The sequence below is a fragment of the Camelus bactrianus genome, chromosome 32, assembly GCF_048773025.1.
Source record: "Camelus bactrianus isolate YW-2024 breed Bactrian camel chromosome 32, ASM4877302v1, whole genome shotgun sequence".
In the NCBI taxonomy this organism is placed as follows: domain Eukaryota; kingdom Metazoa; phylum Chordata; class Mammalia; order Artiodactyla; family Camelidae; genus Camelus; species Camelus bactrianus.
Window position 1 is genome coordinate 15514476 of NC_133570.1, and position 12718 is coordinate 15527193.

Here is a 12718-nt window from a genome sequence, read left to right on the forward strand (position 1 = left end):
GATGGATAAAGTGACTGTGGACATTTCTGTCTGTGGGGAAGTCTGTTTTCATTTCTCCTGGGGAAACACCGCGGGGAGAGACTGCTGTCTCATCCAGGAAGCGCATGGTTAACTCACTGAGCCTGCCAGACTGTTTTCTAAAGTGGTTGCGCTATTTTTCTCTCCCCTCCATGAGGGGCTGTTGGCTGGAAAATTCACTTAGAAGCACAGAGCGGCAGAGCTCAGAGGAGACTCCTCTGGCCCTTCCTAAAGCAGGAAGGGAAACTGAGGCTCGGGTCACACCTTGTGAGGCACAGAGCCAGGAGCTAAGGCAGGTTTCCTGGTTTCCAAGCTCTAATGACTCCCTGGGGAGAATGCATCAACACACCGTCTGCTTTCCCTGGAAGAGGCTTCATGTCAAGCCCTTTCCCACTGCAGGGCCTTTGCACTTGCTGTCTGTTTCCTTGGCCCAGGAAGCTGTTCGTCCTGCTCCTTGAGTGCCTGGTTCCTCTTATCCTGCAGATGTCAGACCTGCCACCTCTTCCGGAAGGCCGTCTCTGACCACAGTGGCTAAAATAGCTGCCCCTGCCCCTTTCCAAGCTTCCTGTCCCCTCAGCCTTTTTATCTCCCTGGTAGCATTTTACAGGGTTGGGTTGTTTTCCTGCATTGCCACGTGACTTGCTTCTCATCTGTCTCCCCTGCTAGGAGCTCCCTGGGGCTGAGGTCTGTCTTCTTCCTAGGTAAGTGCTGGTGCAGAGGAAAATCATGTCAGTGACTCCCCTCACTGGGCCTCAGTCTCCCCATCTGTGATATGGGCAGATTGGACTAGCGTCATTCAGCCAGTAGAGAGGCATTTCCTGAGCACCTGCCATGTTCCAGGCACTGGTGCTGGGGATGCAGTGACAGAAAAAGCCCTCATTCCAGACCTGAGAAGCTGACAGTCTAGAGACACGTGGGAACAGGACCTACAGGCTAGCGTAATCAGCACTCTGGGTGGGGAGCCGGGGGTGCAGGAATATGAGGGATACTGCTATTCTCTCTCAGCAAAGGTTGGGGTTCAGGGAGGGCTTCCTGGAGGTGGTGATGATAAGAGATGCAAGCAGGTGGTCAGGCAAGGGGGCACTTGGAGGACAGTACTTCCAGTGGACGGAAGAGCCCGAGCGAAGGTGTGTTAGTATCTGTGTCATTCACAGCTCTCGGGACCCTGCATAGTTCCGGGCACAGGGAGGGGCTCAGTAAAGTCGGGGAGGTTGGTTTCACGGCACATCTGGGCCCCGCCTGCCCAGAGATGCCCACTCTGCCGCCTTGGGGCGTCTGCTCCACGGTGTCCCTCTGTCCGCGGTGTCCCTCTGCCGGCCAGGCCTGCGCTGGGCTGGGGCCGCGGCCCAGGCCTCTCCAGCCACATGAAAGGCTTGGGATATTTTTGCCCAGAGGACAGGCCCCAGTGGCCTCAGGGGTTGTGTAATTAGAAGTGGTTCTGAGCCCACGAGAGACTGGAGCTGGGGGCTGCGGTGGGCCAGGCAGCCCATTCCAGGCCCAACCGGGGAGGACCCTGGCAGAGACTCAAGTCAGGGTCAGGTTTTCCTCCCCATCTCCCTGCCTCCTTGGCCAAGGCTACCCAGCAGGGCGGAGGTCACAGCTACTAATTGCATGGTGGGCACAGGGTGGGGTCTCTAAATCACTTCGAGTCGGTGCAGAGGACCCATTGCTCTCTGCCTCTGAAATTACAGGTTGCTAGCGAGTGGCCGGGCCTGCTCCATACCACAGGCCTGCCCGTGCCCCTCAGAGCCGTGGCGGTGTGGGCCGTGGGGATCACCCTGGGCCAAGCCCCACAGCATGTCCTGGAGCTGGAGAATGTGGAATGGGAGGCCCTCAGGACGGATGATGAGTGGCTGGAGCCTGGGAATGAGAGAGTGGAGGGCAGAGTAGTCATTGACATGGCAACAAGCATTTACGGAGCCCCTACGGTGCTCCAGGCACTGTCCGAGATGCTGGAGCTGCAGCAGAGCACAAAACAGGCCAAGTTCCCCGCAAACCTGGTTTATCGACTTTTACTCAGTAATAATCTTCAGGAACTGCTCTGAAGGTGCTGGGGTCCTGTCTACCTCAGGGCCTTTGCACGTACTGTTCTCACTGCTAGGAATCCTCTTACATCCTTGCCTTCCTAAATACCTCCTCCTTATCTTCATGAGGAACTCCACTTTCCCTTCCTTGTGGAGGCCCTCATGAGCTCCGGGACCAGACTAATCTCCCAGACTGGCCTCCCACAGCCTGGGAAATGCCTCATCCCAACTCTTAGCCCAGTTTGCAGTTAGATATTCATTTCTTTGTTTACTTGCTTATTGCAGGCCTCCTCTCTCTGTGCCAGTGTTTGCTCATCACTGTCTCCCAGGACCTGAACCTGGGCTGGGTGTAAAGTAAATGCTCCAGAAATGTTTGTAAAATGAATAAAATTTAGAATGTTGGAGCATTGGAATATTAGTGCTGGCAGGCTTGTGGTGGGCATTTAGACCAACCCCATATTTAGCTGCAGCCCAGAGAGGGGCAGAGATTTGCCCAGCCACCCACTGTTGATGTGTGAATGGGGGCTGGAACTCAAGGACCCTTTTTTCTCCCATCTATAACAGATATTTTTGTTGTTCTGTGCTCAGATTGTGGGTTGGGGTGTTTGGCCTCAGGAGACTCTCTCTGTGTGTGTGTGTGTGTGTGTGTGTGTGTGTGTGTGTGTGTGTGTGTGTGTGTGTGTGTGTGTAAGACATGGTCTGAAAACCTTTAACAGGGCCACTGGCCTGGCAATTTCATTTCCAGATCAGACACAGGGGCCGGAGGCTTCTGATCCCCAACACCCTGTTGGATCCTGAGTAGGTCACGCTGCCGTGAACCTCAGTTTTCACATCTGTCAAATGGGCTTTGCTCACCCATTCACTTCTTTCTCCCCAAGCACTTATGGAACCCCACTGGGTTTGAGGATCCGAGACAGGCTCTATGTTGGGAGGAAAACCCAGTGCTTTGGAGGGTGGAGGATTCCAGCCAGATCTACGAGGAACAAATAATAATATTCAACCGCGGTGTGCGAGACAGAATGACCCCTCTCCCAAAGATGCCCACGTCCTAATCCCTGGAACTATGAATACATCACCTTACCTGGCAGAAGGGATTTGCAGGTGTGATTAAGTTAAGGCTCTCAGGTGGGGAGCTGGTCCCGGATTATCCAGGTGAGCCCAATGCCATGCCAAGGGTCCTTAAAAGTGGAAGAGGGATTAGAAGAGTGAACCAGAGAGATGGCATCGTGGAAGGACTCAGCCCCTGCAGCTGGCTCTGAAGGTGCAAGAAGAGGCCTGTGAGCTGAGGAATGCAGGCAGCTTCTAGAAGCTTGAAAAGGCAGCGATGATAAAAACTATAAGATGATAAGGGTTTTGTTTTGTTTTGTTTTGTTAATGGAGGTACTGGGCATTGAACCATGCCAAGCACGTGCTCTACCACTGAGCTATGCCCCTCCCACCCCACCCCACCCTACCCCTGTGTGTTGTTTTAAGCCACTAAGTTTTCAGTACTTTGTTACAGCAGCAGGCGGAAACTCATACTTTGGCATCTGGCCACTGCTTTTATATTGACCAGCACGGTCACCTGCCCTGGCTCCACTGATTCTCCCCAGCAGCCTGATGAACAGAAGAAATTCTGTCCTTGTTTTACAGGTCATGAAGCAGAGGCTCCGTTGGGGGCAGGACCTGGTGAAGCTGGGATTTGAACCCAGGTCTGTCTGCCTCTAGGTCTGGGGCTCCTTGTGGGGGTTGCTCTGGCCCCAAAGGAGGAACACAGAACAGAACCCCACCTTAGGCTGGGACCTCTGGGCCACCGTGCTGGGAGAAGTCCCTGTTCAGGTTGGCTGTGCCCCTGCTCCTTGATTCCCCAAAGCCTTCAGACTGTTGGGGCAGGGGTTTCTGCCCCAGCGGCGGGCTCTGGGGCAGGTCTGGCCGCTCCTGCCGCCTGCTGTCTGGTCCGAGGCAGGGTAGGTGGGGCTGGGACACCCCCTGGCCATCTTGAAGTGGGCTCTTCTGCTACAATATGTCTGTGGGGGGCCACTTGCTCCTGGGGGCATGTGTGTGCATAAGTGTGTGTGTGTCCATTGGTAGATGGTCCCCTGTTCCCTTAGGATGCAAGGTTTGGGGTGATCTCAGGAGAAGAGGGGAAATCCTCTGGTTTTATTTTCCAAGCTGCCCCCTCTTTTGGGAGATGAGTAGGGACTGCTGGGACCATTGAAGGGAACAGCTACAACCTAAGGCCCTGGTCCCTAAAGGTGGGGTATGGTCTGGTCCTTTGTGCACTCCCCCTGCTCTGAACCTTCACTGGCTCCCTATGGCCTTCTGGATGAATGCCATTCTGAGACTTTAGCCTGGCTCCCATGACCTTTCCCATCTTCATCATCTGCTCCTCCTTCTTGTCCACCTCGTGCTCCAGCCCAGTTTAATTACAGCCGCTTGTCCGTGTGTGGCATTCCCAGCCACCCTGCCTTTACTAACCACGCTGGTCCTTCCTCTGGGATGCCTTTCCTGGGTCTCCTCTTGTTGGGACTCTGCTCATCTACAGCCACGTCCTCTAGCATGACTCCCCTGCCTCTTTCTCTCAGTGGACCCCTCTCCATCCTGGGGGTTCCCCCAGCCCTTGGCCTGGCCTCTCTCCTGCCACAGACCTGTTTCTGTTTTGTAAAAAGGTAATTTACACATGTGTAAATTACTTCTCCTTGGAAGTCTGCAACCTCCTTGAGGGCTGGGCTGTGTCTGATTCACCTCTGCAACCAGCCTTGTGTAGTGCCTGGGGCACTAGAGGTGTTCATTAAGCATGTGATGAATGAATGAATGAATGCAAAGGGCTACTGACCCATGGGATTCCGCAGGTCATCCAGAGCCCGGTTCTCAGTCCCCTGGTTGAACCTCTTGAATTCATCCTGCCTCACTTTCCCCATCTGTGAAATGGGGCCACAACTCCTGCTCTGGCCTTTCCATCTGGGGTCTTGCAAGGCCACAGATCTCAGCACGTCAGAGCCAGAGGGAACTCAGAAAGCTTCCCACCCACCCCTGCCATTGGGGAATCTGAGGCCTGGAGAAGGGAAGGGCCTGACTAGGGCCAGAAAGCAGACACCAGAACTCACTCTCTGCCTTAGGCCTGACCCTCCATGAGATCCCTGAAACACAGCCCGGCTCCCACTCTGCTCCCTGAGCCTAGGAAAACCTGAGTCACAGCTGGAACTGAGCGCAGGGAATTTTCCTCTTCACTTCCAAGGGTCTCGGAACCTCCCCGACCTCGTCCCTTTTGGAAGCGGGGGGCAGGACCCCAGCTCACGGGGCCTGGGTATGTGGCAGGACAGCCCTGTCAATGTGCCTGCCGGCCTCAGCCTGCCCCAGGGACCTGCGGTCAATGGGGAAATGCCCCACTGAGTGTACCCCGCGGCGTGGAGGGGGCGCCTGCAGGGCGTGAGTGAGGGGGGGATTGTGTGTGGCCGAGCGAGGCCCCGCCCCTCCCCCTGTCCCCACCCCAAACCCACTTAATGAAATCAAGCTGGCCCCGCGGAGCTGGGAGGGAAGAAGGAGGCGGGCGGGCGGGAGGGAGGCGGGAGGGCGGCAGCCCAGAGCTGCAGCCACCGGGCACTGCCACAGACCCTCTCGGCTCCACCTGGCTGGAGCACCCTGTGTGCGGAGGGACTGGTAAGTCTTGGGAGACGCTCCTTTCTCCAGGGAGCTAGGGGGGAGTCTTGGAATTTAGGGGGTCAGTGTGAGTGCTTTGGGGAACTTCTCTAAGTATGTGTGAGCACTGAGTGTGTGTTGGATGCTGTGTACTGATGTGATCTGTGCTAAGGTGGTGAGTGGCGGGACGTGTGTGTGCCTGGGACGCGACCTGAGTATGGAGCTGGATTGGCTGGAGTGTGGTGTGTGTGTGTGGTTGTGTATATGTGGTAGAGGCCTTGATGTCGGGGATGTGTTGTTCCTGGAAGGTGGGTGCTGGGGTGGATGGTCCCAGGGTCCTCGGGAGGGTGGTGTGGCTGGGGGTGGTCTGGTCTGTGGGGGTCCACGGAGTGTCAGGGGGTGCGATGTGCTCACGTTGTCACACAACCAGCTCGTTGTGTATCTGTGTGTTCTCTGTGCCCAAGGGCCTCGTAGCCCTCCGGGGTACCGGTTTGTTGTGTGTCTGGGTATTTTGTGCCTGTGTTTTGTGTCCCTTCTGCTGCTGCCCTCTGTGTGTGTGTGGATTTCGAGCCCTCGGGACCCCCGTCCCTCCCCAGGCCTCCCCTCCGAGGGGCCAGGTCCCTGTCCTCCGGTGCCCCGGAGCAGGGGTGCAGTGCTTCAGCCAGAACCCCTCCTCCAAAGGCCACTAATTGAAGCCAGGTTTTTGTGGGCCTCCCCTCCCCCTCTGGCCACCAGTCTCTGGGTGGGGGTGGGGCAGCTGCTCAGGCCCCTCAGCCTCAGGTCTTGGGGTGCCTTGGCCCTAGGGATGGAGCTGCACGTTCCTGACCCCAAGCGGAGCCCTCACATTTTAAAACAATAAACCCTGAGTGAGACTGGCTCCAAAAAGAGGTCCTGCTCCAAGCTGGGCGCCCTGGCCTATCACGTGATGCCACTGACTGACATCTACAATGTGCCGGCCCCGCTATTTCTTGACCTAACAATGGTCCAGGGAGGTGGCCTTATCCCCATTGTACAGATGTGGAAACCGAGGCTCTGAGAAGTGATATGCCCAGCCTCAGGACACACAGCTGGGAAGTGACCTCCCCCGGGGTATTCTGAGCCGCCTCTCCAGTCAGCCTCTGCCCTGACTGACTGTGTGTCACTAGGCAGGGCTTTCCCAGTCTCGGGCCTGGGTTTCCTCTTGGGTAAAAATGAGAGGAGTTGGCCTGACCCCACCTCCTAATGGGCTGTGAGTTTCTGAGTCCTGGCAAAAATGAGGACCCAGGGAGGAGGTGGGGGCAGCTGAAGGGTAGAATAATCATTTCAGAGCTGCCCTGGCCAGGGTGCCCATTCTACAGATGGGAAACTGAGGCCCAGAGAAGTCGGGGGGCTTGTCAAGCAGGGTCACATAGCCATCTCCTGCGAAGCCTGGCTGGCTGCTCACACGATGCCGCACCTTTCCCGGGGAGACCCAAGGGGTTTTGGGGGGTGAGGGGGACTCTAAGAGTTAAGGGTCTCAATCTTTAAGAGCCAGAGGTGGTTTGTGTGGCCTCTTTACTTATCCCATGCCCCTGACCCCAAGTCCCCAAAGGAAAGGAGCCCTTTTTTCTGTCCAACTCACTGTACCGCATGCGTGCGTGCGTGCGTGCGTGCGTGTGTGTGTGTCTGGTCCTGGATCTCTCATTGGCCAGAACTCAGGAGATTTCACTCAACAAGGTAAAAAAAAGTTGGTCTTTCCTGGAGAATGAGGGGAGACCGGGAGCCAATTTACACATCAGGCAAGGATAATCATTATTTGTTGACTTGGGGTGGCCACACGTTGGCTGGACCTGGATGTGTGCCGGGGTAGCAATTCCGCCTCTCCTAAAATTCACCTTCCCTGGGGGAGGGCTGCGCCAGGCACTTGGTCCCATCCGGCCCTAACAGCGCACCTCCCCACCCCACCCCCAGTTTACAGATGGGGACAGTGAGGCCCAGAGAGGCCTAGCAGCAGAGCCAGACCCAGATGGAGCCAGGATGTTAATCCTGGCCTTACCGAGCTCATCATTTGGCTGCCTGCAGAGCCTCAGTGCAGAAACTTCACAGCCGTCTCCCCCAGGGAAGGCCCCTGGGGACACCACTGTCAGAGGTGTCTGTGGTGAGAAGTTTTAGCCTCCACCGTGAAGGCTCTCTCCCAGGCTTGACTGGAGGCAGAAGGCAGGGAGGTGGTTGGCGAGAGACAAAAGCCCCAAACATCAAAGCTGTCTGCAGAACTGTTGCTAATAAGTCCCAGAGAGGAGAGGGCCCAGGAAGTCTCCTGAAATTCAGGGAACATCTCAAATCCTGGTTCCAGCTGACAAGTGGGGTTCCAGCCAGAGGGGTGCGAGCCCACTCCTGGGCCAGCCCCGGGCACGTGAGAGTGTGAGGGGTGTGTGTGAGTGAGTGTGTGGACTCAGAGTCCCAAAGAAGAAGGGTCAAATCCCAGCTCTGACACCATCTGTGTGTCCTTGGGCAGGTCACTGTCTGTCTCTGAACCTGTTTCCTCATCTAAAAAAACGGAGACAGTGCTGGCGTCCCGGGCTTCTCTGGGCTTGCAGCCACGAGAGGGGCTCAGATGAGTAACTGGTGATGAAAGTACACGGTGACCGGCTCATTTAAAATGAACCCCTGGGCGGCGTTGCCTCGGTTAATGTCCTTGGACTTACATGTTTTTTGCCATCTGAGCCAGTTTGTCCAAATTCATGTCAGTGCAATTGATTTCAATTAATGACACTTTACGGGAGGCCTCAGGTCACTTGGAACAAGCCACTCAGTGGTCCCTCGTCATCCCTACCTCATCTGAATCCTTGTGTCACCATGAGGTTGGTACTGTCACCTGTTTTACAGAGCAGGCCCTGAGGTCTGGGAAATTAAGGGGACCTGCAGTCAAGGTGCTGGGCCTCCTCCTCCAGCCCAAGGACTTGCTGTGTGGCCTGGAGCCTGCCCCTTGCCTTCTCTGGGCCTCTGTCACCCCATCTCCATCCCCTGAGCGCAAGCACCTCAGACAGGGGACCTGAAGGCTTTTCAGTCTTGGAACTTCCAGGCCCACCCAGCGTCAGGGTCCTGGGCCCTCTGCTGGGCCGGGATGGGGCTCTCATGGGGCAGAATGAGGGGCACAGGAAGGGGTCCCTGGATTTGTCTGAGAGCCCAGGCCGACTCACACAGGCTGGGAGAATCAGTGTTTTAGAAGCCAGGCTCCTCCGTGAAGCTGAGCCATAAGGAATTTATTAGTCAGCTGGGCCGTCTGGGCCAGAGAGGGTCTGGGGGTTCACGTGGGGAGCAGCTTTCCAACAGAGGGAGGGAGGCACGGGGTGCATCTGGATGCCATCCAGTAGTGGCCACGGGACTCAGTCTCCAGCTTTGTTTCAGGTACGAGGGTTCCCCCGGGGCCTCCAGGCCCTGCTTTGAGCCTTGAGGTGGGGGTTCGCCATGGGTTTGGGGCCTATGCTCACACAGGCCTCTGCTGAGCTCAAAGATTGTGGACACTTTGTAACCAATGAATCTTCTGAGGACGGGAATGGGACCACAGGAGGGCAGGGGGCTGCTGGGGAGGGCCCCCCGGAGGAGGGGGGCCAGCTCTCTCAGTTACTCACTCAGATCCTCACTGAGCCCTCCCAGCATCTCTCCCTTGGTGCCTGCATCCAAACCCCAGGCAGCTCTTCCTTAGCAAGGCACTTAAGCCCTCTGAGCCTCAGTTTCCTCACCTGGAAAATGGGGAGAATGTACTACCTCCCTGAACAGGCGGATCTCAGGATTCAGTGAGAAAGTCTATGTGAGAAACTTAAAAGAATACCTGGCACATGGCAAGCAATGAAAGGGTGAGTTTTTGGTATTCATTCAGCCAAGTCCGTCAAGATACATTTATTGAGTGCTTGCTGTATACCAGATACGATGCAAAACCCTGAGGGTGCCAAGATAAATAAGATTCAGTCCCTGCCCTCCAGAAGCTCAGAGTGAAGTGTGTGTGGGGGGCGGGTATGAACCCCAAGTACAAACATTTGATGGGGAGGCTCCAGCCTGGGGAAGGGAGGTGAGTTGCTAGAGAATGTTCTGTGTTCCCTGCGCTTTCTTGGGGTCCCCTGAGACCCTGGGCTCCTGCCCTGATGTCCCTCCTGCCTCGCTTCCCCCACAGCTCCTGGCAACATGGTTTCCGCGGTGGCCCCCAGCCTGGCCATGTCTCTGCTGCTGCTCCTGCGGGCCCTGCCCACGGCGCCCTACTCCGTGTCCCTGCAGGCTGCCTTCCTGGAGGACACAGGGGGCAGCGGGGAGGCTGAGGGCCCATCGGCTTCCTCCCCCAGTCTCCCGCCGCCCCGGACCCCGGCCCTTAGCCCCACGTCAGTGGGGCCCACGCCCCCGGAGGGCCCCAAGCCCCCCACCAACTTCCTGGATGGCATCGTGGACTTCTTCCGCCAGTACGTGATGCTCATCACCGTGGTGGGGTCCCTGGCGTTCCTGCTGATGTTCATCGTCTGCGCCGCTGTCATCACCCGCCAGAAGCACAAGGCCTCCGCCTACTACCCCTCATCTTTCCCCAAGAAGAAGTACGTGGACCAGAGTGACAGGGCTGGGGGCCCCCGGGCCTTCAGCGAGGTCCCCGACAGGGCTCCCGACGGCCGGCCGGAGGAGGCCCGGGACTCCTCCCAGCAGCTCCAGGCTGACATCCTTGCCGCCACCCAGAACCTCAAGTCTCCGGCCAGGGCTGCCCCTGGCAGTGGAGATGGAGCCAGGGTGATGGAGGGCAAGTCGGAGGAAGAGGAGCCAGGCAGCCAGGAGGAGGACCAGGAAGCCCAGGGATGCGGGGTCCCAGCAGAGAAACCAGAGGTGCCCCCACCGGAGGAGGCCTGCCCAGAGGAGGCAGACGGGGCCCTGGAGGCTGGTGAAAGTCAGGGGCCAGAAGCAGCTTCCTCATTAGCCCAGGAAACTGGCGGCCCAGCTGGTCCCCCCGAAAGCCCCTGTGCTTGCGGCAGCGTCTCCCCCAGCATCTAACAGGCCTCTCAGGCTGCCGGCCCTGACTGTCGGACCCCTGGAGGTCACCTCCTTGGGCACAGAAAGACACTTGGTCCTTCCTGCTCTCTGTCACCCCCTCCTTGGCCACTCTCCACTGCAAATCCCAGTGTGTCTGATCCTACAACAGCGGGCAGAGCTGCTGGTCTCTGTCCCATCTCAGGAATCTCACCAACTTCCAGAACGTTTGTCCCTGCAGCCCCCGGGGGGCTCTATCCCAAAGCCCAGCTCCTCTGGGGAGACAGGGCTGGGGACGTGTCTCCGTCACAGCCATGTCCATTGGGAAACATGTCTCAGGTCCCTTGTGACAGTGCAAACATCGCTGCTTGCCATCGAGGTAGGAAAAGAAATACTAGTGTTGGAAGAGACTGAGCTGGAGATGCGGAAAGGCCTGGGGTTGGAGCAGTTCGAGGCACCGCTGAAGGTCGGTCAGGAGGGCGGCTCCTGCACGCGTCATGACAGGTCCCTATATGGACATTTCCCAAACTGGGTTCCCTGGAAGAAAGCTTGTGAGGTCCAGGGAGCAGAGGAGGTGCTGCTTCTCTGCTCCGGTCGCCCCAGACTCCTTGCAGCGCCCCGGGGCTCTGACAAGCCCTGCAGTAAAGGCGCCCGTGGACTCTGGTTTGTTTTTGCTTAGTCTTTTCCAAACTGCTTTTGTCCGTGGAGTGCTCTTTTTTTTTCTTTCTTTCTTTTTAACAGCTACAGAAGTTACTGCTCTAAATGTTCCCGAAGGCACCCCCTCCTCAGTTTCTGGTTGGTCCAGGGTTAGGGGGGTGGGGGTGGGGGTTCAGCGCTCCCAGGAGCTGCCTCTCATCCCGTTACTGCTGCGGGGGTGGGGCAAATGAATTGAACCTTTCTTGCCAGGGCCCCAAAGCAGCTTAGAAGCCGGGAGGGGGGCTGTGTGTGAGAGGGGACCCCACTCAGGGGAAGTCTGAGGGGATGGGAGAGGGTTTCTGACACCCATCCCAGAGCAGGGGGGCCCTGGCCCTTCACACACACACAGATGCCTGGTAGCCTGTGCCCACAGTCTTCTTTAGTCTTCGACAAGGGAGCCTGAGCTCCGTCCTGATTTGGGGAGGCTCTGCGGCGGCGGGGAGGGTCCTCCTCCCCATCCCTCCATCTGGGCCCCGCCAACCTCTGCACAACTCTCCAGGTGCTGAGATGTAACAAACCAGCCCAATAAACCTTTATTCTGGCCCGGGTGTCATTGATTTTCTGGGGTTTGGGGGATGAGGCTGTTGGGAGATGGGGACATTTTCTCTGGGCTGTTCCATGGGGGGCAGATTTCTTGGGGGACACATCAGCCAGGCCCTAGGGGTTGAATGGCAGTTGGTGTGGGAAAGGTAGGAGGAAGGGGTGGGTGTCCCATGGGTACAGGGGTGGGAGCTTGGGCGCCACCAGCCCTGGGCTCGCGGCCACACTGAGCCAGCTCCACGCGTGGTGTTGCTACTTACTGTGGCCACAGGAGAGCCCCCCACCTCTTCGTTTCCCCGAGGAAGCATGCACCGTGGAGGGGCTCCAGGCTGGGGTTTCAGGGTCCCCTCCCCCTGCAGAGTGGCGGAGGACTGGCATGGGTCTCAGGGACAACGCCACACTCACCACACCCTTGGCCGATGGTGCCCGGGGTCGGAGGCAGTCCTGGCCTTTGTTTGCTCACCCACCAGGCTCCTCCTTGCCTCTGATGGCGAGTTCCGGCGGCCCCTGCTCCCCCTCCGTCCCGGAGCTGCCAGCTGGAATCCAGATGTGGCTGGGCTGGGAGCACGTGCTGGATCTCCGGGGTGATGGGGGCAGGGAGGCCACCCCCCCAGCCCCGGCAGCCCCTCTCCTCCGCTGACCCCACCTCCATCCGGAGAGGGCCAGGGTTTGGGTTTCATAACACACAATGGCCTCTGTCTTGCTCAGTGGGGAAGAGCCCTCCCTTGCTCAGCCCAGACAGGCTCCCGCCCAAGAATATAGGGAGAATCGAATACAAACACTGAATACCCAGATGCTTTGTGACTGGGACCAAGTCACTCACCCTCTCCGGATGTGACAGACTCTCTCCTTGCTCCCCGAGC

At 57.7% G+C, this 12718-nt stretch overlaps 1 protein-coding gene across 1 annotated transcript; it reads left to right on the plus strand.

Annotated features, from left to right (window-relative positions):
- The first annotated feature begins 5557 nt into the window (after positions 1-5557).
- TMEM119 (transmembrane protein 119) lies at positions 5558-11858 on the plus strand. Its single transcript, XM_074356072.1, has 2 exons — positions 5558-5681; positions 9790-11858. Exon 2 carries the CDS (start codon positions 9801-9803, stop codon positions 10641-10643), a length of 843 nt encoding a protein of 280 aa, XP_074212173.1. The 5' UTR covers positions 5558-5681; positions 9790-9800; the 3' UTR covers positions 10644-11858.
- The last annotated feature ends 860 nt before the right edge of the window (positions 11859-12718 follow it).

Bases quoted from the DNA above. Each gene is read 5' to 3' on its own strand.
- TMEM119 (XM_074356072.1), top strand. From the start codon at position 9,801: ATGGTTTCCGCGGTGGCCCCCAGCCTGGCCATGTCTCTGCTGCTGCTC.